Below are 26,750 nucleotides of genomic sequence, written 5' to 3' on the forward strand. Positions count from 1 at the left end.
GTTAACAATATTATCTCATTAAAGTTATAGATTAATATTACAAAAAATTATAATTTCGTGATAACTTAATTTGCGAACCAACCAACCAACCCTATTATTATTATTAATATTAAAGGCGGTAAAATTAAAGAATCCGATACGAATTCTCATGCAAAAAGGTCAAAAAAAATATTCGTCCCTCCTACCCACTATATGCCATTTGCCACGTCTTTTTCTTATTTAAAAAATAGCCCCAACTATATTTATTATATTTTATATTTATAACTACTTTAAAACCGAAACTAAAATTAAAACATCACACTTCTCTCTCTAACGTTCATCCGAAAATCCCGATTCTTCCAAAAAAAAAGAGAAGAAAAGCAAATCAAAAAAGAAAAAAAACGGATCCAAAAAACATGCCCCGATAAAAATAACAACAAACCCTAACCCTAGCTTTCCTATTTCGCACGCACGAACGAACGAACGAACGAACTCTTCTCTCTCATCATCAACAACGTCTTTCTCTGTTCCTCCTCCATACGAATTACAAATCTCAGAGCGTTTATCTGTATTGTATCGCTGTAGATTTGTTAAGGTTTTCCGGTTGTCGGTGGTGGTGGTGATGTATGTTGCAAGGGTGGTTGTGGAAGTGGATGGTGGCGGCGGCGATGACTGGTGGTGATGGTGGAGGGAGATGTCAGCGGCGGAGGAAGATGATGGTAAGGATTAACGAAAGGGAGGAAAAGAAGCCATGTTCAATATCTCTTGTACCTAGGGTTTCGGAAAACGAAATTACAGAAAAGCCCTCAAAGTTGGAGATAATTACGGAACTGCCACAACAAGCTAAAGAAATTGAGAATGGGATAGACTTTTATACACAGGCAAGAAAAGCTTTGTCTCTACGTTGTCCTTTTGATTCTGAGGATTCTAATTCTCAGTCACAGCCATCTTCTTCATCTACTCTGCACCTTACTTTACCTAATAACTTAGCTCAGTTGTTAAATAAGAATTCTGATAGTAGAAAACGGCATAAGAAGTCTCATTCAGGAACTGAAACTAAGAAGAAGTCGTCTTCGCGGCAAAAAGGGGGTCGGAATAGTGGATTCTGGGATGATGTGGAGGAATACTTTCGTGTATTATCTGTGGAAGATATTGATAGATGGTCTAAACTTGGGTCTTTCGAGTTTTTGGGTAATGATCAGAAATTATTGTTCGTTCCTACATCTGACAATGTGGGCACTGCAGTGAATGATAGTGGGGTGACGGCTAAAGAAGAGAAGGAGAATGAGCAATTTATGGACGTGGACAGTGAAGGAGGAAAGGAAACTGAATTGCCTAAAGAAGAAAATGATGGAAATGTGAAGCCCTGTTCGTCCCCCTCTTTGCCTTTCAGTGGGTTGGAATGGCTATTAGGTTCTAGGAATAAGATATATATTGCCTCTGAACGACCTTCAAAGAAAAGGAAGCTTTTGGGTGGAGATGCAGGGTTGGAGAAGCTTCTAGTTGCTCGCCCTGTAGAAGGGTCAGATTCATTTTGTCACTATTGCAGTTTAGGTGACCATGGTGATGTGCTGAACAGACTGGTTGTTTGTAGTTCTTGTAGTATCCCTGTTCATCAGAGATGCTATGGTGTGCAGGATGATGTTGATGGCACTTGGTTGTGTTCTTGGTGCAAGCAAAATAATGAGACGGTAAGTATTGACAAGCCATGTGTTCTTTGCCCAAAAAGCGGTGGTGCTCTGAAACCTTGTAGGAAAAGAGGTCTGGGAAGTGAAGAATCTTCTGGACTGGAGTTTGTTCACTTGTTTTGTTGTCAGTGGATGCCTGAGGTATTTGTTGAGAATACTAGGATCATGGAGCCGATAATGAATGTTGATGGCATAAAGGATACACGGAAGAAGTTAATTTGTTATCTGTGCAAGGTGAAGCATGGGGCGTGTGTTCGGTGCAGTAATGGTATGTCTTGCTGCTTCCTTACTTTACCATTCCTGCATTTCTTCGTTTGATGATTTTCTCGAAGATGTTTGGTTTGGTTAATTGGAAGCTACTATTTGACATAGATAAACGTTTTTCTATTTATAGTCAGTGACTTCGTTGGCATGTGTATATACAATTCATCCTGTATTCTTTTACAGAAAAAATGTTTGCGTATTTGACATTCTTGTATATACTTATATCAATTTTCTTGGGCTTTCATCTTATTTTATCAATCAGTTGTAATTGTGCAAGAATTAAGAAGAAATAAATCTTATTTGGTTGCAGTGTTCATTCTTTTTTGATTGCCGTGTTCATTCTCCACTTCGTCTACTCTGTTCCTACAACTCATGAAAAAGGTTGTAGATCTTTCCTTATGTTCTCTTCTTGAAACACGGCTTTGGAGTTACAATGTAGGATAGCTGGAAAGAGCGACGCCGATGTGATTCAGTTATGAACTTGATATACCTGTTATTTTTCTGAAATGTACTTGGGGCTGTTGACTTCCATTGGTTAAGAGAATGTGGAAACTTTCTGCAGATTATACTTTTTTTGTCTTAATTTCTCTTTCCTTTCTGTTTCCCATTTTCAGTCTGGGGGGAGTTGGGGTGCTTTTCGCAAAAATATATTTGGGTCATTAGAATATGAGGAGGTCACTGGATCAGAAATTTTGATCAGTAAATATATAGGTTACAGGCCAAAGTTGAAGCTGTAGTTGCTGATAAACTTCTAAGCAGTCCCTAGAATAGCTTTACTGGTTACATCATTCTATGTAGAGAACTTTCTTTTCAGTGATGAGAATTTGTTTGGTGTCAACCACGCAAAGACTTTCTGCAATTTGAAGGGGATCTGTAGTAGTTTCTTCTTGTTGAGATGGTTCAGAGATTACAACAAGAACATACCCAGTGTAAACCCACAAAGTAGGTTCTACCCTAGAGGTAGAGATGCTGTAGATGGTTGAATAGAGGCTATAAGTTTAAGGTCTGCGTACACTTTATCCTCCTTAGACATCACTTGTGGGATTACATTGGGTATGTTGGTGTTAGATTACACCAAAAAGTCAAAAGCCATAAACAATTGTATTTAAGCTGTTGTACACTAATGATTTCTCTTTAGAGCATCTCACATTTCTTTCCTTCCATGTATTACAACATATAGACACAGAACGCTGCACCAAATCCTTTTTAATGGTTTATTAATACCCCTGGAGTTTTAGTAGCTCTTTGACTGTGTTTGGAATACCAATAGTGATCTTGAAACAATAGAAGAATAATGTCCAAATTTGTCCGACCACCGAGCAATGCAAAAATATGTGGCTGCCATTTTCCACTCCTCAAGGATTCTCGTTTAACTCAAGACACTTTATAATTGTGAATTTCTAGTTATTAACTAGAGAAATCTTGTTTATTATCATATCATATGTGCCTGCACTTGAGCTTAGCTTTGTCCTAGAATAGTAAGGAGTTGAGATCGTTAACTTGAGCTTGGATGGTTTATGATCATGATCAATTTGTATTGGATATATATACTCATTACCCTGTTTGAAAAAATGTCCAAGTTTGTGCTTGAATTAAGTGAAATGGTCCAAGTATGCCTTGTGAATAGTTAGGGCCAGCTTTGCTCTTGTTGTTACATAAATTGGCCTACACATGCTCTTAGATGCAAATGGAGCATTAGTTGGATCTGATTAGCATCTAATCATTTTGATTTGCAACTTGGACTCCACGATTCCTTCACATGGCTAACTATTAATGCAGGGCATATCTACCACTTGGCAGAATTTAGGGACAACTTTTACCCTTTTTCCTTTATTTTTTCCCTTCAAGTTTTTATCATTCACTCTTCCAAAAAGGTGAAAAATCACCTCATCACTTCCTTATCCAAGAGCTCTTTTCCACCGCAAAACCAACACCTTTAAACAACCCCCTTTTATCATCCACGTCTTAACTCAGGTTCTTTCTCGAACCATCTCCAACCTATGTATTCGAAGATGGTGTTCTTAGTATTGTTATTTTTGTGCCTTTTTTTGGTGGGTCTGGTTGATGAAGGTTGTTTTTGGTGATGAAAGTTTCCTATGGTGGGTTCTATTGTAGTAAGAAGGTAGTTGACGATTTTTTTCTCTTTGGGGAAGGCCACTGGTAGGGAACGGTGATGATATATGGTGCTTGTTGGTCGGCAAGTGGTACTTTTCATGTGAGGGGTGAGGGACCACAGGTGATGGTGAGGGGTGTTGTTGTTTTTGGGTTTGGTCTCTAGTGGAGCTTTTTTCGTGGGTCTCACGTGGCCATTTTCTTAGAAGGGTTCTGGACAGGGGCAAGAAAGGAGAGTGGAAGAGGGTTACTAGTGGATTTTTGGCCCCTTTTGAACCAGTTCCCAGCACCTCATATTTTTTTGGGGTGTCCGAAAATTCGATCGGGACCAGTGGATGAATGAGGTTATGGAGGATCTGTGGAATGGATGTGAGAGGCCAATGCTTTTGTTGTATACTGGCAATGGAGTGAGAAAAGAGAGATGGTGAGAGTTTGCTGCCTTTTCTCTTTTTTTGCTAGTGTTGTTTTTAGAAAAGGGAGGGGGGGTCGAGGAGTTATTTTGTGGTGGTTTTTGCCTAGAAGGTGGCTCTGTGAGGTGTTTTTTTTTTTGTTTTGAAAGATGAAACAATGAGTGAAAGGAAATAAGTGGGAAAGGTGTCAAGTTTGCCTTCAAACTTTGCAGATGTTATAGACGTGCTCTTTGCTAGCCATGTGGTAGACCAGTGTTGTCCAAAGCGAGAAGCGCCAAAAAGCTAAGGTCCGGATGGGGATTTAAGTCCAAACCACAAATAAAATGAGGGCTTTAATGGAAAGAAGGCGCAAATAGAAAAAAAATACAAATATATATATGTTTAGTCCAAGGCTAATAAATATAAGTATGAATAGCAATCTATGGACAAAGAAATTGATTTTTTCACAGTACAATTAAATACTAATTGTTTAGCGTCATCGCTGCAGAAAACATTCGTTCACAAGGAAAAGTTTTTGTTTTAGAGCTTTACTGACGACACTGAAGCGCACATTTTGCAGATGGCGTTTTACATGCCTTTTCTGTAAAAATACTCTCATGGTTTGCTATCCTTAGAAGAGTTTTTGATCAATGATGTAATGTAATTTCAAACTACCAAGGCAAACTATTTGCACAGCAATGCAATTTCAGCAACTGAGACAATTTAGTTTCTATCCGGCTTAGTCAGACACTGAATTTTGTGTGCAATTGGTGATTAAATTTGTCCAGTTTCATGTGACATTGCTAAATATTTTGATAGTGAGTCTTGTAGAGGTGGAATATAAAAAAAAACTGCATTATGAGTCTACCTTTGCCCCTCTTCTAAAAAACTCCTATCATGTACATTGCTTGGAGAGAGAAGGAAAACCAAATAAACTGAAAGATTCGGTCTGACAAAATCATTCGTTCTACTCTATTTCTATAGACTTCCAGGGCTTGTGCTTTGTTAACTTCTTTTCTTAATGATTGTAGGAGCTTGTAGGACTTCTTTCCATCCTATATGTGCCAGGGAAGCAAGCCACAGAATGGAGATATGGGGGAAACTTGGATGTGATGATGTGAGCTCTTGTTTTCTGGTTTTGAAAATTCTTATTCTTCCTGTCGTGGCTCTTTTTAACCGTAATATTGAACTGATAGTCCTTTTCTGTTTTCGGTTTTCGAATTGATGTTATTTTATACTAAATGTACTTTGATCCTTCATTTTGTAACATCATGTTGATTTAAAGTGTCTTCCTTGTTACTCTTTACCTACTTATTTCCAATGCTTTTAGGTTGAATTACGTGCATTCTGCTCGAAGCATTCAGATTTCCAGATCAGCAGTAGCAGTCAACAAGGTAAAGGCACTGCAGTAGACGTTGTTTCTTGCTCCACAGATAACAATCAGTTGGCTGCGTCAGTCACAGCCAAACCACACAAGTTAAAGCTTGGCTTAAGAAATGGAGACAAAATGGTGTTGCACACGGACAGTTCCATCTCAGGTTTAGATAAGTTGAATGATGATGGATTGCAACAGGAAGGGCTGCTGGAGAAGGGCTTGAATCTTAGACACCAAACAGAATACGGTGTTTCACAGCAGCCTGTTAATAGGGACTTGTGTGAAAACAAAGATGGTGATGTGGCTGATCCAGTAGATTTCACCATGATATTGAAAAAGGTATTGTCATCTAGGCTAAGTAGCAACTGTACATTCACATACTCATAGATCATGTTGGCAAATCTTGAAAACTGTGATGAAATGATACACCGATATATTAGTCTTTGCATCATTGCATGTGTGGTTTTCTCGGGTATATATACTCTGTGTATTAACACAATTCAATGAATGCCCATTGGAGTGCAGAAATGTCCACGTAGATATCAGATTCTGTCAATATGAAAATTAAATAAGATATGATGGTCTGTTTGACCATGGGTGACTGATTTTGTTCTGGAAGTATATACCCCACAAGATTTGGTATCTGTACTTTTAATCTGGAGAACGTTTTTTTCTTCTTTGATTCTAGTTTTATATGCCATTTAAATTTATAAAATACTGAATATATTCATTCTTTTTTTTGTAGTTAATAGAGCAGAAAAAGGTTGATGTAAAAGATGTTGCTGTGGAGATTGGTGTACCTTCAGATTTGTTGGCCTCAATGCTCAATGTAATATTCTTTGTTCTAGTATTCTCCTCTATACTTTTCGTGTATTATGAACATGATAAGAAACTCAAGAATTCTGTCTCTTTTGAAGATGAGTTGATTTCTTTTTGATAATACACTGATACTTCTCTTGATCTACAATTCTGCTAATTGCAGGATGGTAAAATGGTTCCTGACATACGGTCCAAGGTAGCTAAGTGGTTGAAGAATCATGCTTATATTGGAAGTTTACATAGAACTTTAAAAGTCAAAATTAAATCCACAAAAGCCCCAAAAGTTGGGGCTGGCGTGGTGGATGATTTGGATTCCATTAGAGTAACCGAACCCGAGATTACGGACTTCGTACCCGTGAAATCTGTACCACCTCGAAGAAGAACCAAAAACAATGTCAGGGTTGTGAAAGATGGTGAATCACTTTATTCATCTAAGGAGACAGTAAACATTGATGGAGTAGCAGCAGATGGTGCTAAAGCTAGTGTGAATGGAAGGGAAGATTCAAGTTGTCCAAGAGAGCTTCTGTCTGCTGGTGTACAGAAGGTATGATAAATACTCATAAATATTTTATGATTTTGTAGATCTTGATTATTTAATTATGAGATCAGTCAAATAACATGTGATATGAGATCAGTTTTACTGAGTTGGTTATAGGCTACCTTAACTATTTGATTTTCTTCCATGTCTACAATTAAACCAAACATATTGGTTGCTCTAGGCCTCATTTGTTTTCATTAAGATTGAGATGTATGAATCTGAATGCATATCTAAATATTAAGATTTTAGATGTTTGAACATTAAGATGATGTATTAAGATGCACTACATAATTATGACTATTTGTTTTCTCTACATCTGAATATATAAAACTTGTCTTTATTAAAGCTCAATGAATATACAATTTAAATAAAATACTAAATTAATCTATACTATATCAATAAAATATTTTAAAAACATTATATCACAGTTATAATGGTGGTTGGTGGTGATGATTGTAAATGATTGTAACAACTCACTATGTGTCACTTTGGTGATTGGTGGGGATTGTGGTTTTGGTGATCGGTGGTGGTGGTTGACAATGTTGGGCAATGACAATGGTGGCAGTTAGAGGTGAAGATGGATAGAGTGGTGATGAGCTGCATGCCATCTTTGTAGAGACCTTTGAACAGACATCTAAATGATACTAAGGCATGTATGGACATGATTTGAAATCTGATTGATTTGAAGTTAAAGTTTTGTTTGGATATGCAATTTGGATCTCTTAAGTTGTATTTTTCTCATAAACATGAAGACATCACAAGTTGTGAAAAATATCAAAATTATTCCAATTTTTAGACAATCTTACCAAATGAGTAAACCATAGTTCATAAATAAGATATTAGTATGTCTAAGGTGCCGCTTTTATAAAGTGCATATCTCCATGTTCCTCTTCTAAATATAATAAATGTTTGGGATTACAAACTTCCAAATACACATTAGTTTATTAAGATCCACTAGTCAACAATAGTAGTAAATAGGTATTCTTTAATATAAATCCTTTGACATGGTACAAACAATCTCTTCACGCCAAACATGTTTTTTTTTTGTTGCAAAATATTAACTTATGGGTCATGTTTTACATTTAAAAAAAATTGAAATCACAATTTGAAATCTCAAATTCTTTTTTGGGGGAGAATTTACAATTTGAAATCTCGATTCCAAGTCGCATGTCCTAACATTGAATTAAACCATGATCCAATTCGCATGTCCAAACTCCTACTTGTTTCATGATCTTGATCATTCAGATCTTTTAGACACATAAAGTGCTTGCAAAATTTTAAAAAAACAAATAAACGTACTTAATGATTAAGATTCAAATGTTCAAAATAGAGATGTGAGAAGTTTTGCTTTTGCTATCGACTGACCGTCCTGTTAGCAGTGCTATACTAGATTGGCACCCTAACTGGTACCTATACAGCTACTCCTTGTCGTACCGTTGACTCTATCTATCATGGAATTTTCTTTATTTCATTTTCTAAAACAAACAAATTTAATGACTGAAATCTTAATGATTAAGATTAATACCTTCATCAAGTGCAACCAAATGAGGCCTTAGTTTGGTTGGGTTGAGGTTGTTGCACTTCTGCCACCTTTTGGCAAAGTAGGCACTAAGCCAATGAGCAGTCACCATCCTTTTGTCAGCTCGACAATGAGCAAACCCCATCCTCTCGCCAACTTGATAGCCATGGGAGGCTGGTTGAGATGATTTACTTTCTTTGGTAAGCATTAACCGAAAAGAAGCCAGAGTTTCATGATTGGCTTTGATATGAGCATTTAGCCTATGAGCAAGTCATCACGTCGTCAGCTCGTCAACGAGCAAGCGAATGAGCAAGGCCAATCCTGTCGTCAGCTTGATGGGGGGTTGGTAGAGATGAATACTTTCTTTGGTAAGCATCAACTAAAAACAAGCCAAACTTTCATGAGAGTGACTTTGACACGACATTCATTTGAGATTGACTATGTGTTGTGTGCTAAGGTTAAGGTTTAGGAAACTGCACATTAGTTGCTAAAGTACAGGTTCTTTTTTTTTTCCAGTTTAGGCTTTGGTATGAATGACATTGATAAGGCATTTCAGATTAAACATTAAAATCAGTGAATTTGGTAACTGAAAGACAGAAAAGACTGAAGGTGCAAAAAGGAGCGAACCTAAGTTGTGAAAAGTTGTTACCTATTGAGCATATGATGACATGGCTCAGAAATGCAGCGCTGTAGAATGATATCCTTATGATTACAGTATTCTGATTTGTATCATGATCTTAGGGCTCAAGTTGTTGGGGGCTGGCTGTTAAGCATGGACAAGATAATCTGAGTAGGAACCATTAGTGTCTTTTACATTTGATGGTAGCTAGCTATAGATGTAGTTTGAGTCATGCAATTTTCTTTGGAAGGTTATTTCCTCTTTTCAGACATCTCTTCTGGTTATCTGCACTTCAATAGAGGCACATGTGAGCCTTGGTGATGAGTGATAGATATCATTGAAGATGCATAGTGATATTATGTTGTTACTCTTTCTCTTATACCTTATTCTGAAAAGGACGATGGGGTCTTAAATTCAAGGGTTAGAGCATGCAATACTTGTTGGGAATTTGGGCATTGTGATTCCTCAAGGTTTTTGAAATAATATTTTGGAAACTACTTAAAAAGTACTCTTACCTCACAATATTATTATCTTAAAATGCTTAGGACATGCTTGAAAATATGTTGTAGAAGAGAGCCAAAATAATAGAAGTGTCATATTATAATGATTTTCTATTTCTAATTCCTCATTGTCAAGAAGAAGTATAGTGGAGCTTTCGTTCTCCTTCTGATTCTTCGCATTGTCAGATTTCGACTGTTTCCACCACTGATGTTGGTAATGCTCATGTTGAACATCACAAAGGTGAAGACCCACAGGTTGGATGACTGTCTTTTAAAGTGAAAAACAATAGTTTGATCTCTATCCTACCAGCAAATTTGCACATGTGAGGCCAATTTACGATATCTCTCACCCTAATTTATAATTATCATCAGTAACCAATTCACCACAACTCTAGCACTGTTCCTATAACTACATCAGTAAGGAATGGATATTTTGCTGCTCACCAGGAGGAGACCAATTCTTTGAATGCTAACAGTTTTTTTTAAAAAAACAATTCTTTTTGGCACCTTAGTACTCCACATTGCCTTCCACACTTCTCTCATGTTGCCCCTTTAGTTTAACCCGTGTTATTGGAGCTCATTGTGAAGCATCTTCCCTTGATCCTCTCCAATCTGTCCCAGCCTTTTCCTCTCTTTCCTATATATTGCAGGTGCATTTTTTTTTGTTGGAAAAACCATTGAACTTCCTCCCTTCCCTAGTCCTATTTGTTCCTCTTGAACCTTGTAATCCCGCACCCGCTAAATGCCTTGAAAGTTCCTCATCTGGTTGGATACTATCATCTCACTATCAGTGGAGCGGACACACATAGGGATTCCTTGTTCAGTGATACTTCTGTTCACCGGTGGTCATACCAAAGGTGTGTCGTATTGCCATTTTCAACTATACAGTCCACAATCTCTGGAACTCTTATTTTTCTTGATAATTCCTTTCAATGGGCTCACACATTGTATGGATGTTGCCTTCCGAGAAACAGATACATCTCGGCTCTTCCCTATTTTCCAAAATAAATGTGTTGCGGACATGTCACAACCATTTTCCATATAGCACCTTCATGATTCTTGTCTGGATTAACATGATGAGATCAATTTTGAGACCTTTGACCTCTGCGGGAAATTCTCCTGATGGGCCTACATTCTCATTTTTTGCCATTGTAATTTTTTTCCCTGCTTAGGTATCCGTAATGTGGGTATTTGGCTTTTAAAATACTTGAGAAATAATTCCATTCGAACCTGGTTAAACAGAAATTTCCCCATTTGGCAAAGATCTTGGTTGAGTCTTCTGATAATCTTATATTTCTTTACTTGTTTGGTATTCTGTTCTGCTGACCACTCTTTTCTTTGCTGCTCTTTTGATGATTTGGATCTTCTCAAGGGACACCTAGATTTTGTGACCTGTTGAATGATTTAGTCAGTGATTGATCATTTGTTCTTGTTAAGTGGTGTAGCTTTTAAATAGTTTAGAGGTAATGTTCATTCTTATCTTGTCTCCTGTATAGGTTATGCTCGCGACTATTCCCTCAAAAGCAACTCTAGCAGGCGATCCCAATGATGATGAAGGTTTGCATTATAGATTAACTGATTTTTGTATGCATGCTAAGAATATGTAGTTTAACCTTCATATTTCATAGAGGCATTACTGTTCTTTTTCATATATTATCTTGCTGAAATGTGATATCAATTGTCAAGATTCTTGAGATGGATAAAGGTCTTTATTTACTTATATTTGTGGGCAAATAGAGAATACCTATTGTAGAGATAGACGGTTTAAACACCTATGAATGATATGGTTTCATAAGCAACTTGTGTACATACTTTTGACATTGGTTTGGTGTTTAGTAATGGAAGTTTTGAATTAAAATGACAAAAAATGAAAAAATAGTCTGGCTTCCAATGAGGTTGGAATCAATATAATGGCTTGAGTCCTCGCAGGGACAAAAAAGTTTGGTGATTTTGTCCCCCCTAAACCTTGGTGAGTAGAGTTACAACGTTACATGGTAGTTGGCTTAGTGTGATGTGCAGGATGACACCAAGCAATGAATCTTTGAAAATGGTAACTTTAAAAATGTTCAGGTCACATCTGGTCATCTTGTTGGATCTTCTGAAATGCCTATTTTAGTTTTTAGATAACAGTAGTATATGGGAACAGGGGAGGACCCACCCTATGTCGTGGGGTGTCGACCGACACTGCTTCGTTGAAATTTTTTAGTATTATATATCTTAAAAAATAGAATAAATAATGTTAATGACACTTCTTGAACAACTGAGCTTCTTGGCTCATTGGTTTGCAGCACGAATGTAATGGTCATTCGTCTAGGCGCGGCCCGATTTCGAGCCCCGATGAGGCCGAATTTGGCTTTTATTTTTGAAACATTTTTTCAGAGAAAAGTTTAATTTTAGAGGGATTCAAACCGCCAACTTCCTATTTATAATCTAATTAGGCTAAATTAAACCAATTGCACTAGAATATTTAGTACTTAGTACTATCTCCATTCTCCGATAAGGCTATTATCAATACATTTCAAATATGAAAACTCGTCGAGGAAAGTTTAGTAGTTTACTTGACTTACGTTTTATTAGTACATTTTAAATAGTTTTTATCACATTATATTAATTGTTTATCTTACTAAAAATCCTGCATACGCCACTGTCTGGGAAATCTATGTACACCTCAACTATTTCACTGGGTACATGCATTCCTGTATCAGCCATCACTACATATTTTTTTGATGAACTAAATAATTCATTGAAGGCATCAAGAAGATGCAAATTACTTACAAAAGTAGAAGCAAAAACAGGTGGAAAGAAATCACCTAACCTATTTTCCTATGTGGGGATATGAATTCTCGTCTCCTATGGTCTTTTTTTTTTTTTTTTTTTGAAACTGGTAAGGGTGTATTCTTCAGCATTAAGGGCATGCTGTCCACCACCAAAAAGTATCAATTACAAACTTCCTATCAAATCTACAATTTGATCTGTATCTACTATACACAACTGCTTACACCAAAAAAGTAGAGATACTATACAATTCCATTTGACCTTGTGTATGGAATTGGATCTATTGTCGAAACATCTACTGTTCCTTTCCTTCCAAACTGACCACCATATACATGATGGTATTAACCTCCACCATCTCTTCTGGCTCTTGGTACCTCCTCTCCTTATCCAGCTCTTCAACACGTTTGATGTACATTCTGGCATTGTCCAATTCAGATTTGAGATGCTAAGGAACAAATTCCAGATTTGAGCAGTGTAATTACAGTGCAAGAAGAGGTGGCTGCTAGTTTCACTTGTCAAATTGCATAAAAAACACCTAGGGACCAGCTGTCTACCCTTCTTCTGAAGTACTTCTCGTGTTAAACAAGCTCTCTTTATCACTAGCCAAGTGAAGCATTTCACTTTTGTAGGAATATCCCCCTTCCAAAAATAGTTCCAGAGGTGTTTTGGTCTCCCTGCCATCACCTGGAGACCTCTTCTGTAAGCACTGTTGACTGAGAAAAGGCCATCTTTGCTGTGCTTCCACAACATCCTGTCTGTGGCATTTGCGTTGATGGTCACTCCGCCTAGCATCCCTAATATCTCAGCCACTCTTTCCACCTCCCAATCATTGAGAAGTCTTCTAAAAACTAGATCCCAGCCCTGTTCAGTCCAGCAATCACCAACATTGGCATCAGGATTTCCACAAATTTGAAAGAGATCTGGAAAGAGATCTCTAAGAGGGGATTGGTCTATCCAAACATCCTTCCAAAATTTTGTTTTAGTGCCACTTCCCACCTTGATATATAAATTTGTCTCCATTTGTGACCACAAGTTTCTAATTGATCTCCATGCACCCACACCATAAGGTTATGTTGTGATCTCTGTACACCAAGGGTTTAACTCACCATATTTAGCTATGATCACCTCTTTCCAGAGGGCATTTCTCTCTTCAGTGTACCTCCACAACCACTTCTTCAATAGGCTCTCATTCTGTAGTTTCAGGTTCTTAACTCCCAGCCCTCCTCTGTCTTTGCTAAGTAGAGCAGTTTCCCAGTTTACTAAGCTATAGCCTTTTCCATCCTTGTTGCCTTGCCATAAGAATTTTCTCCTTAGCTTATCCAGATTTTCCATTACTTTTCCTGGGATTGGGAATAGAGACATCACATAAGTGGGCAGAGAATCAAGAACAAAGTTTATTAGGATCAATCGTCCTCCAAGTGAAATATATTGAGCCTTCCTTCCAGAAAGCTTCTTTTCAGTTTTCTCCAAAATACTATCCCATATTTCCAAGGCTTTGTGATTGTTACCCAATGGCATGCCTAGATAGGTGGTAGGCAGCTTCCCAACACTACACCCTAGTGTGCCTGCCATCTCTTTTATCTGAGGTACCTCATTCACAGGGAAGAGACTACTTTTTCCCCAGTTCACTTGCAATCCTGAGACTGCTTCAAAAAGTACCAATATCACTCTAATGTAGCTTATCTGTTTTTCTACAGGATCACAAAGGATGATGGTATCATCTGCGTAGAGCATATGACCAATTTCTCTTTCTTCCCCCCCTCTGCCTCCCACTTTGAAGCCTTTGATCCATCTATTTTGTGTAGCAATCCTCATCATAGCATTAAATCCCTCCATTGCTAGTATGAACAGGAAAGGGGAGAGAGGATCACCCTGTCTCAGTCCCCTTTCTGATTAAAAAAAACCCACAGGTTCTCCATTCACGAGCACAGAGAACTTGACAGTTTTGATGCATGTCTCAATCCACTTCAGCCATTTGTCCCCAAAGCCCATTTGGCTAAGGATATTTAAGAGAAAAGACCAATTTACATGGTCAAAGGCCTTTTGGATATCCAGTTTGCACATTAAACCAGGGCTTCCTTCCTTTATTCTGGAGTCAATGCATTCACTAACTATGAGTGCAGCATCCATGATTTGTCTCCCCTTCACAAAAGCCATCTGATGTTTGTTGATCAATTTATCCAGCACTTGTTTCAATCTTTCAGCCAACATCCTAGCAATGAGTTTGTAGACACCCCCTACTTAGCTGATTGGTCTAAAATCCTTCAAATTGGAGGCTCCCGCTTTCTTTGGAATTAAAGCAATAAAAGTTGCATTAAAACTCTTTTCAAAAACTTGATTGGAGTGAAAAAACTGAATAGTTTTGATGATATCTTCCTTCAATAGGGTCCAAAAAGTTTGGAAAAACATCATTGGGAATCCGTCAGGGCCAGGTGCTTTCTCTTTTGCACACATGTTTAAGCTTCCCAAAATTTCCTCCTTCTCAAAGGGTCTTTGCAGCCACACCTGCTCCTCTTCAGTAATTCTTGAAACATCTAATATTCTTTGATCAGGTCTCCACCCTTCAGTCTCTTTTTAGAGGTTTTTATAGAATTCCTGCGCTGCTTCTTTAATCCTGATTTGATCCTTAGTGATTTCACCCTCCACCTCCAGCTGTTCCATTGAGTTGAACCTTTTATGAGAGGTTGCAATCCTGTGAAAAAATTTAGTATTTTTGTCCCCTTTTTTTAGCCATTGGATTCTAGATCTCTGTTTCCAAGCTATCTCTTTCTGCTTTGCCACTTCTTCAAATTTCATACCCAAGTGAGTCTTCTGTATCAACTCGTCGTCAGTGAGTGGCCTTTGTTCCTGAATTGTTTCCCAGCTTGAGATTTGGCTCAGGATATCTTTCTTCCTTTGCTTCCAATTTCCCTTATTGGTTTTGCTCCATTCTTTAAGCTTTGCTTTCAGCATCTTTAATTTTTCGGCCAGAATATATCCTGGTCTTCCATTCACATTGAAGGATTCCCACCACTCTCTAACTTTTTCTTTGAAACCTTCAACTTTTAGCCACCATGTTTCAAATTTAAAATATGATTTTCTCCACCCTTCATCACCACAAGACAGCATGCTTGGGTTGTGGTCAGAAGCAATCTTTGGAAGACTACATTGATTTATCTGAGTGAAATTTTCTCCCCATTCTGCACAGTGGAGAAATCTGTTGATCCTGGAGGCACAATTATGATCCTCCCCTCCTTCTCCAAGTGAAAGATCCTCCAAATAAAGGAGGATCTACCATCTCTAGATCTTCAATGCAAGATGAGAATTCTGTCATGGCACCATTTTGCCTGTTGCAGTTTGTTCTCTCTGAAGCAAACCTGGTGACATTGAAGTCGCCACAGACAACCCATGGTCCATTAATGCTAGTTTTCATCTGTAGAAGTTCTTGCCAGAGCACTCTTCTGATCACTGTATCACAGTCTGCATAGACTGCAGTAATACACCAATTGAAGTCATCATGTATTCCAGAGAATTTCCCAGTTAAGCATAGACTCCCAACCAAAAGCAATTCCCCCCTCCAAACTCTCTTGTCCCATAAAATCATGATTCCACCACTACTATCCTGTGCCTCTTTCATTAGTACCCCTGCCCATCTATTATTCCAGATGCTTTGTAGAATGTTGTCAATTTGTCCATTCAATTTAGTCTCAACCAAAACTATTATATCAGTCCCCCATTGCTTCAGTAGCTTTCTCACAAGCTCCCTCTTATTCTCCCCGTTTAAACCCCTTACATTCCAAGAGAGGATTTTTACTCTCATTTTTGTTTCAGAGATAGAGTCCTCCCATTAGATCTCGGTTCTCCATCTTTGAAATTCACATCAAAAATTAAATTTCTAATTTCTTTTGGGATTGAGTTGATTGTATTGTTGCTCTTTTGACCCTCTCCTGACATCTTTTCCTTCCCTGTTCTCTGGTCAAGTTTCATCAACAAGGCGCATGCTTCTTTTTGGCATCCTTTGAGGTCAATTCCAAAGTGCTGGCTCAAATTGATCATGTTAGCTTGGACCCATTCATTGGCTGTAGCTTCAACATCCCTTTCTTGATTGCTGCTATCAATTTGGATTGGTACCGGTTCTGAATCTGCATACATGACGACCATTGCATCAGAGAAATCTATCTCCTCCTCTGTTCTCTGTTTTTTGCTTTCAGCAGTCTTCTGTATAGCCAAATTATCTCCCTCTTTAAATTTTTGTTTCTGTTTCTTGCCATTCTTCTTTCCCCTCCCTCGCCTCGCTAAAGGGATCCCTCCCATGCCGAACTCAATTTCTCTAGCTCCATCGAAATTCACAGAGTTTCGATTCTCTGGGATGTTCTTTTCCATAATCGCTTCAATAAAAGGCTCTGTAAAGTTGAGAATTTCAGGGCTTGATTTAATGGCTGCAGAAGGGATGTCTTTGGGCTTCAAAGGAATTTCATTGGGCTTTCCTTTAGTGAGCCCATTTGAGAGGCCATCAGAAATTAAATCATGGGCCCCACTTATATTCTCTCTACGCATGTGATTTCTAGGGCACACCCAGTGGTCCTGTGAATTCAAAATTTTCACGTGTCCAGCCATGTGATTTCTGTCAGCTGAATTTCCCCCTTTCTCATATACATCGAGTTTCGATGTTCCTGCTCCATCTGCCAGTCTCCCATTTTTGTGTAAAGCTTCTGACCGTTGGGCCAAGATGTTTGACGATCTGAATCCTGGTTCAATCTCCACCTCTCTAGGCGGCGAATCACTCTTGCTTTTTCCGGTATAGTGCCGGTAGCTCGCACCATATCGGAAGGGTGTAGATGAGGTCACCGTCATCCACTTCAATAGATGTCGGGATCTTTTAGCTCGCACCATATCGGAAGGGTGTAGATGAGGTCACCGTCAGCCACTTCAATAGATGTCGGGATCTTTTCTTTCGGTCCCCTAACTCTAATCCTTGCCCATCTTTGGTGGTTTTTCAGCTCAGTTTCTTCTTCATTCTCAAGCCATCCACCACATGCATCCCCGATCTCTTTCATCATCTTTGAGTTCCATAAATGCAATGGAAGACCCAGCACTCTGATCCAAAACCATTCAAACCTGAAGGTTTCCGGCAGCGCACATGTGGTCGGCGACCACCACTCAAGGTTTAGGCACTGCCCTTGTCTCCTCCACTCCCCCATGAGGATTTGTTCGGCGTCTCTTCTTGTCTGGAACTCAAACAGAAATAGGAACCCATTCAAATCGTACACCTGAAGGTTGAGGACTCCCTTCCAAGTTTGGTTTTGCCCATCTCCTCACGTCGTTTCGAGTAGGGGCTTCATCTTCACCAGAAAACCTTCCTACCAAGCATCTGTGGAGCAAAGTATTCTCCCCCTGAAGGCAATTCTTCTTCGGAGCTTTAGCTTGGATTTGTTGGATCCATTTGTTGTTTGTAACAGCTCCTTTGTAATTTCCATTTCCAGTGAAAGTTTTGCTTATAAAGCCCCCAGCTGCGGTGTTCACTTCTATCTAACTTCATCGACTGCTATGCCACATCTTTGTGTGCCTTGATTCTATTTTAATTTATTCTAAATTTAGGCCAATTTTGTAAATGATAACTAATGACGATTAAGTTAATTTTAGTTGGACAAAATCATATATTCATATTTATTTTATGTCAAACTCATGTAGTAGCATATCTATCATATAATATTGTTGAAAGAGTATGTTCTTCCAGAATAAAGATGAAATATTAAAGAGAAACTAAAATATGGTGCAACGGTTAATAGGTTTAAGATAATAAAAAATAAAGGGAAGCAAAAGAGATTTTTGTTTATCTATCTTCTCACGTATACTTCTTGTATATTGGATTTATCCTTTCCCCCTTGGGTCTCGGACCATGGAAAATAGGTGGTTACTTGTGAGGCTAATGCATGACCTTGCCAGGTGGGTCCTTGATAAAAACTTACAAAGGCTGTCACTACCAACTAAATTCACAACATTTGCTTAGGGAATCTTCCCACATTAGATGTTGAGTTGGGATAGTCTAGGTGCATCTTTATTTTTTCGATGGTCGTTTATGAGTTGGGAACCAAATCCACTTATGATAAAATCTGGAAAGGTGACTGTCGTTGCGTTTTCTTTAACAATTTTGGTAATTTATGTTAATGAAGTGGACCTGGGCCTAACTTAACCTGAAGGCTAGCTCATGAGAGGAGGATTGCCCAAGGCCAGAGTCCATGTTCTCATCCCGAAAATGATGTGAGACTCCAACAAGACCATATAAAGAGACCACCCTGACTGTCATGAATGAAGAATCCCACATCAGTGATGGAAGAGGTCCTGGGTTTCCTTATTATGGCTTGAACAATCTTCACCCCTTGAGCTAGCTTTGGGTTGAGTTAGGCCCAAGGTCCATTTCTTTATCATAGTATTAGAGACAAAGCAAGACCCACCCCAATTCATCGTTTTTGATGTTGGGCCACCCGTCTTTTGTTGATTGTTGTCCATGCTCAAATGTCTAGTCTTGGGTGTTTGGTGGTGGTGATGGTGTTTTAATGCCACATCGCTTATGGGATGGGAACATGGACTTTTTATATGGCCTTGGGCAATCCTCCTCTCATGAGCTTAGCTTTTAGAGTTGAATTGGCCCAAGGTACATTTCTTTAACAGTTTGAATGTCATTGACGAACTAGTATTAAGCACTAACTGTGCATATTTTACTGCTCTTTTGCCATCCTCAAAAAGTTAATATGTGAATAATTTGGCTGCAGTGCCAATCCATTGCCTTGACAATGGTCAAGTGGAGCAGGGTGCTTTATCTGTACAGAATCTTGCGACAGTTGCTGATATGAGTAGCACTAGTTCTTCGGTTTCTTTCAATCACTTACCAGATGTCCTGTGAGCATTCTATATTTTATATCTTTTGGCTGTGACTTGTGGCTACTTTTGGGGCTACAAATGTGTTAACTAATGGACTTTACCAGCATTTACATTTTCTTCATGCAGTAAGCAGGAAACTTTCCATAGCTCTCACATTCACCCTTTTATTCAAAATAGGTTAAGGCAAATGGAGAGCGGGGTCCCTTTGGATGGTAATGTTTGTGATTTTATGGTAAAAGCTTAAGGATGTAACTTATATATTAAACATTCATGTTATTTATCATGCTCACAGATTTGAGACAAGGTGAGGTTTCTCAGATTGAAGCATCTTCCAGTTCAGGAATCTGCTGCAGTCAACATTCACAACATTCAACTTCTGGCAACCTCTTCAAAATGAATGGTGCTTGCTCTGAACAGTTGGTAAAGGCGAGTGCTATGGGCCTGCTGGAGCTTTCACCAGCAGATGAGGTGGAAGGAGAGCTCGTTTATTACCAGCACAGACTGCTTTGTAATGCTGTTGCAAGGAAACGTTTTAGTGGTCTCTTCTATAATCCCCCTTTCTTAATATCGTGCATGTTAACATTATTGCTACCTTCTGTTGTGAGTGTTGTCTGAGGACCACAGACTATAACTTGCACCTATTGTTGTGCTTTTACATGCGCTAAAACTCATGGATATTGTTGTTGAATTAACTAATGCTCATTTAATTTCTTTGCAGATAATTTAATTGTTAAGGTTGTGAATAGTCTCCAACAGGAGACTGATGCTGCTAGGCAACGAGAATGGGATGCTGTGTTAGTTAGCCAGTATCTTTATGAGCTTAGGGAAGCCAAAAAGCAAGGAAGGAAAGAAAAACGACATAAGGAGGCACAGACTGTACTGGCTGCTGCAACTGCTGCAGCTGCTGCATCGTCTAGGATTTCATCATTGAGGAAAGATAATATAGAAGAATCTGTGCATCAGGAGGTTGTAAATCTATTCATGTTAGGACTTATGAGTCACTTAAGCAGTATTAACAACTATTTCATAATTTCAGTCGTAGTTTTCATCATACTGAATGTGTTTGTATTTTCCCCTCTGTGCTGGATGTTTTGAAGATTAATGCTACCAACGAAAGACTTAGGCTTTCTTCCCAACAGAATCCTCGGGTCAAGGAGACGCTTTCAAGGCCGACTGCTATGCGCATATTACCAGAAACTAACTCTGATCTTGTCCAGCTAAGTTCAGATATTTCGAAAGACCATGCCAGAACTTGTGATGTGTGCAGACGGTCCGAGACCATTCTAAATCCTATCTTAGTTTGTACCAGCTGTAAGGTAGGACGCGCTACTCCAACTGTGTTGATCCTTAATTAATCTTTTCCTAAGTTCAATTTTCCTTGTTCATAGGTTGCTGTTCACTTGGATTGCTATCGAAGTGTAAGAAACTCAACAGGTCCTTGGTACTGTGAACTATGCGAGGAATTATTGTCATCTGGGGGCTCTGGAGCTCAAGGTTCTCATCTTTGGGAGAAGGAGAAACCTTGTTTTGTCGCAGAATGTGAGTTATGTGGCGGTACTGCTGGTGCTTTTAGAAAGTCAGATGATGGTCAATGGGTTCACGCCTTCTGTGCTGAAGTAAATTATGATCTTCATGTTTGAGTATTCATCATTCCGCACTAGCTCTATATATTTATTGCATTGATGATTGCTCTAATTTCTGTTTCTTCTGTAGTGGGCCTTTGAATCAACATTCAGAAGAGGACAAGTACATCCAATTGAGGGTCTGGTATGTGTTTAACAGAATTAAGAATGTCTTTTGCTCATTTCGGTTGTGTTTAGGTCTGGAAAGCTGGACCATGATAGTCACTGTAATAGTTACTGTATTACTTATTGTGATAATGACAGGCAACTGTCCCCAAGGGTAATGATGTCTGCCTTGTTTGCCAGCGGAGAAAAGGTGTATGCACTAAGGTAGAAGATGTGGAAGGGCCTTTTTCCTTTTGATGTTGTGTTAAGCTTAGTCTGCTTATTTAAATTCTGCTTTTGTTATTTGCAGTGTAGTTATGGTCACTGTCAGAGCACATTCCATCCCTCTTGTGCTAGAAGTGCTGGCTTGTTTTTAAGCATGAGAACTAATGGTGGCAAGCTGCAGCACAAAGCTTATTGCGATAAACATAGTTTGGAACAGAGACTTAAGGTTGGTCTTGTCTTTGTTAGTGGAATGATTGCAAGTTTCTTTAATGACTACTACTGTGTCGTATGCTCATTTTGTGTCAAATGTGATCAGTCCGAGACTCAGAGACATGGGGTGGAAGAATTGAAGAGTCTGAAGCAAGTCAGGGTAAGTGATGATATTCACCTGATTATTTATCATGTTTCAATTTGCAGCAGTTGTCTTGCTGTCCTGTTCGTTTCATATAATATATCTTCTTTTTCTTATTCAGTTTTTCATCTCCATGGCTAATTGATTCTGTGCTAAAACTAAATAGTCTATTTGATGTAGTGCTCTTACTTAAAGTTGATGGTTGAGATGGGACATAGATATCTTCTACATTGAAAGTTTAAATTGGAGAATTGAGACTTAATATTACCAGTTCAATATAATATTCCTATGTTTACTTAGCAATAGGTTACTCTTTAAGAGGGTGGCAAAGTGACCTGGTGATGGTTCTAGAAATTGGAGACTGTTTGGGTTGTAATGGATGAAAGGATCCCCAGTTTCAAAAAAAAAAGAAAGGATAGGTGAAAGGATCCCCAATCTTGACCTTTTGAACTGTAGTCCTCTTTAGTTATTCACTTGCTGTTTTGTCCTTATAACTGTGAATAGCTATTTTTGCTACTACATTTGGTTTCTGCTTAGCATTATCAATAACCTATTAGCATAGAATGTATCAAAAGAAGAGACCGTTTGGAAGTGAGACGTGTTTGAAGTCTTTTTAATATACAGATGCATGAGCATATAAGTTACTGGAAACAAACTAATACTTTCAAAGTAGAGAATCTATAAAAATTCAGCTGGACCGAAGAAATATGAAACACAAGCAATTAGACAAACCTAGATGGAGAATTATCCCTGCTTCAATATGGTGGGCAATCTGGAAAGAAAGGAATTCCAGATGTTTTGAAGGCATAGAAAATAGTGTGCAGGATGTTAAACTAAACTGCATTTTGTTGTTATGTTTTTGGTGTAATCAATTATACTCAAATGACACTGCCTCTATAGATGATGTTTTAGACTCATTATAGAAATAGAGTAGGAGTGTCTAGAGTGCATCTGTATATAAGGTTTGAGTACAACCCATGTACTCTTGTGATATAATACATCGTTACCATTTTAAAAAAAAAACAAGCAATTAGACAAACCATGCCAAAGTAGAAATTGTGTGCAACCCTTCTCTTTTTTTTTTTGATGAATTAAGAGGTTGTATTAAGAAGCATCAAGAAGATGCAAGAATTTACAGAGAGAAATAGGTTCTAATTCCATGGCAACAAAAAACATTTAGGTTCTGGGAGTTAAAACCTAAAGCAAAAACGCTAGGCTGTTAAGCCATTGAGAGGGAGCTAATGAAATCTAAAAGGGGAATGATATCATTTACAGGGGAAATGTTGCTTTGTGAACAAGTTACCTTTGTGTGATGTAGGTTAGCTCAGGTAGCATACTGGAATTTTGAATTCAGTCATTTACTGGATAATATTTGAACCTGAATCAGGCTGTAACTTGCAAATTTTCCATTGATGTTTAAGTAGTTGAATAGGGTCCTAGAAATTTTGATCATTGTTCCTTTTTTGTTTTTGCTGAAAATGAGTGATTCGATTAAAATCCTCTTTGAGACCTGGAAGGTGAATCACCTCTTCATTACTTCCTGCTGTTGGGCTTGTTTCAGAACATGGAGTTGAAATCAAAGTAAAATGAGTACTTAGAGTTTTCCTGTTGTCCCCCCCCCCCCCCAAACCCCAACCCCAACCCCTTTTTTTAGGGAACTTGTAATAACATTGTATTCAGGGTTTGGGTGCCATTCTGAAGTGGGAATGTTATGTCTTGGCTTCGTAAATCCTTTGTGGTTATTCCCAGTCTGGGAAGCTCGTTTTCATTATATGCTGCAGTTATGAGTTACTGTTTGCAATATGATATTGAAGCATTCTATTTCTGTCTATTACCAGCATGAACATACTTTTGTTTTTAGAATGGCCAAAGATCCTAATCCTATCAAATCCTCCTGTGCAGGTTGAATTGGAGCGATTACGGCTGTTATGCGAAAGAATTGTCAAGCGAGAGAAGCTGAAGGTAGCCTTTGTTTTCTTTTCCACACTCTTTGCAGATTATATGGCATAAATAGTCGTGAATACTGTTCTTGCATTTTTTCTGGTTGATCTCACTATTAGCCGCTGCCTTGTCAAACTCATCACTTTTGTTACATTGCTGGTACACACTATTTACTTTTTCCATTTATTAGATATTGTTAGGACGGTGTCTTGTAGTATTGCAATCTTATGACTGCATTGACTTTCGTTTGATGTGAATCAATTGTTTTCTTGGTAAGAAGAAATATTTTATTTGAGAGAAGTTGAGTATTATTTATAGATATTGCATAAGTGTGCATGAATATTTACAACAGTAATACGGCCTTCACATCAGGGTCCTATCTATCATAGTATGGATTCTGATGTGTTTAATGAGTGGCCCAGAAATACCTTTTTACGTATATTTACAATGGTAATACTACCTTCACATCAGTGTTCTATCTGTCACAGTATGGATTTTGATGTGTTTAATCAGTGGCCCAGGAATACCTTTTTTATGTATCATTGGGAGGTGCATTAACATAATAAGGTAGTTTAGCGGCAATTAATCTGATTTTCAATATCAAAATAGATGGAATAACTGTCTCCATTCCTAATCCCGAGTTATTAAGAAGTAAAAACAGATGAGATTATGGAAGTAAATATTCTTGCATTTATTGCTACTGCACTAACAAAAGACTAAGCATAGAAATTCCAATCACTAGGATGAAGACTGGCGCCTACTAAAATAAAGGGGAGTAGGTTATGAAGACTAAAAAAATGAATTAAGGTGGATAATACGTCATCATTATACTTTGTCATTTTACGTAGTTATAAAGTTGAGCATTTGTTTAGTCAATTTTAACAGCCCACCAGGCACTACATCATAGGCACATTGAGAGTGGAGATAATTGTACCCATGGATTCTGAATCACTAGCTAATTCCTCTTTACACCAAGAAGAACCATGGTAGGAAGAAACATTGTGAGAAATGTCCATGAGAAATAGCTTCAAAGTGGATTTGCATCCTCTATTACAGGGTCCTTTTTTTCCTTCCTTATATCGTAGTGGGACTTAGCAGGTGAACGTCTATCTGCTATTTGGTGTATGTGTTACCTGGCAGATATATGATGATATGGTTTCCATGCTTGAGAAGGGGGAAGGGTTCAGCTTCTTTTCTTTTATGCTATATGTTCTTCTGGTGTCATAGCTGATGGACGGTTCTTTGATTTGCAGCGTGAAGTAATTCTTTGCTCACATGATATTCTGGCTTCTAGTAGAGACAATGCTGTTTTATCTGCTCTGACTCGACACCCTTACTTCCAACCTGATGTTAGTTCAGATTCAGCTACTACGACTTCCATTAAAGGCTACACTGATGGCTATAAATCAGGCAGTGAAACAATACAAAGATCCGATGACATAACGGTAGACAGTGCTGTAGCAGGAAAACGGCGCATTAAGTTTCCTGTGTCTATGGACAATGATCAGAAGACTGATGATAGCTCTACATCACCCAACCCTGTCACACAAAAAACTGCACGAGCGTCATTTTCTGGGAAGCAAATTCCATATAGAGCTTCTTCCATTTCTACAGATCACGGGGACATGCGATTGCGATACAGAAAGGTAGAGTTATGTTTGATCTGATTTATTAGAATGACATACTTCGTAACAGGGAATATCCATGCTTTTAGTTGGATGTATTGGTTAAATATTTGATATGCATATTTTTAGCTGGAATTTCAGTCCTAACCAGTTTGTTGCATAAACAGCATATGGAAACTTTTGAGAAAGAGCTGGTAATGACTTCAGATCAAGCCTCAGTGAAGAACCAGCGATTACCTAAAGGGTACGTCTATGTCCCAATCCGGTGTCTTCCTAAGGAGGAGGAAGCTGCTCCAGACGAGTGTTCTGGAGAACCACTGGATCCTGATGGATAGGTTTAGGCCGAGTAATTGTAGGATTTTGGCACATGTGTCTGGCATTTTGCTGCTGGTACACCATTTTTATCTGAACCATCGGGAAGGATGCCCTATTTAAAGACAAGATGATGACAACAAGCGCCCTTCCAGGAGCCATCGAGATTAGGTTTGATTGTTGTATATTCAGAGCTTACTTACTGTACAGTGGATCTTCAAGTGGTTTGAATGGCTCTGCCACAATGGTTGTTTATTGTGAGCTGATTGGTGGCAATAGCTCTGCTTCTTGTAATTGTATACAGTAGTTAGAAGATCTCCCCTACTACTCAAGCTTTGTAAAGTTATTGTAAATATTCTTGCAATATTAATTGATAGCAATTAGCGCAGAGCAATGAGTTATTAAATTTATCATCATAGTTTGAGATTCTTTTAGTGTTCTCTTGTACCGGTTTCAGGTAGCTGCTGTTGTGTGAATCTAGGAGTTTTTCATTGTTCTCATTAGTGGATTTTGTGCATTGCCGCGCCTTACTACCCAGCAGTCTGATATGAGTTTGTGGCATTGCGTCCTTCGCTTCATATCCTTATTATGGAAGCTACTTTACTCTGTTTAATGTTTTATACTTTGTGCTCTCATTTTCAGTTTCTCTCGTCATCTGCGTCTTTTATTGATTTGTGAGAAATTGCTGGTGAGAATGATGTTTAGACTCTTTTGACAAAATCTCTACTCATCTATTTTCTGCTATTGTAATATTTAGTTCTCTGTTGATATCTTGTTTTGTCCTCTGGAGGTGCTTGGAGTCTAAAGGAGTCCCGATGATTTATATTAGGGCGATAAAGGACATGTACGGTGGAGCCAAGACTCGGGTTAGAATAGTTGGAGGAGACTCAGAACATTTCCCAATTGAGATGGGGCTGCACCAGGGATCAGTCCTAAGCCCTTTCCTTTTTGCTTTGGTGATGGATGAGTTGACGCGGTCTATTCAGGAGAAGGTCCCATGGTGTATGTTATTTGCGGATGACATAGTACTGATTGATGAGACGCGGGATAGAGTTAATGCGCGGTTGGAGGTGTGGAGACAAACGCTGGAGTCCAAAGGTTTCAGGTTGAGTAGGACCAAAACAGAATAT

The 26,750-nt window shown here is 38.5% G+C and overlaps 1 protein-coding gene across 2 annotated transcripts; it reads left to right on the plus strand.

Annotated features, from left to right (window-relative positions):
• Positions 1 to 500: 500 nt before the first annotated feature.
• LOC125809128 (uncharacterized) lies at positions 501 to 26,010 on the plus strand. Of its 2 annotated transcripts, none has more exons than XM_049488766.1 (19): positions 501 to 1,935; positions 5,464 to 5,549; positions 5,763 to 6,146; positions 6,553 to 6,636; positions 6,790 to 7,170; positions 11,299 to 11,359; positions 19,330 to 19,456; positions 19,565 to 19,650; positions 19,731 to 19,976; positions 20,157 to 20,404; positions 20,536 to 20,754; positions 20,827 to 21,054; positions 21,152 to 21,205; positions 21,325 to 21,390; positions 21,476 to 21,616; positions 21,707 to 21,760; positions 23,645 to 23,704; positions 24,937 to 25,329; positions 25,476 to 26,010. In XM_049488766.1, exons 1-19 carry the CDS (start codon positions 606 to 608, stop codon positions 25,641 to 25,643), a joined length of 4,416 nt encoding a protein of 1,471 aa, XP_049344723.1. In that variant the 5' UTR covers positions 501 to 605; the 3' UTR covers positions 25,644 to 26,010. The 2 variants fall into 2 exon arrangements, with proteins under 2 accessions (XP_049344723.1, XP_049344724.1); XM_049488767.1 differs by having other exon boundaries at positions 19,616 to 19,650.
• Positions 26,011 to 26,750: the final 740 nt, after the last annotated feature.

This window comes from Solanum verrucosum, unplaced genomic scaffold, assembly GCF_900185275.1.
Source record: "Solanum verrucosum unplaced genomic scaffold, falcon-dt-bn FXZP01000062.1, whole genome shotgun sequence".
NCBI classification, from domain to species: domain Eukaryota; kingdom Viridiplantae; phylum Streptophyta; class Magnoliopsida; order Solanales; family Solanaceae; genus Solanum; species Solanum verrucosum.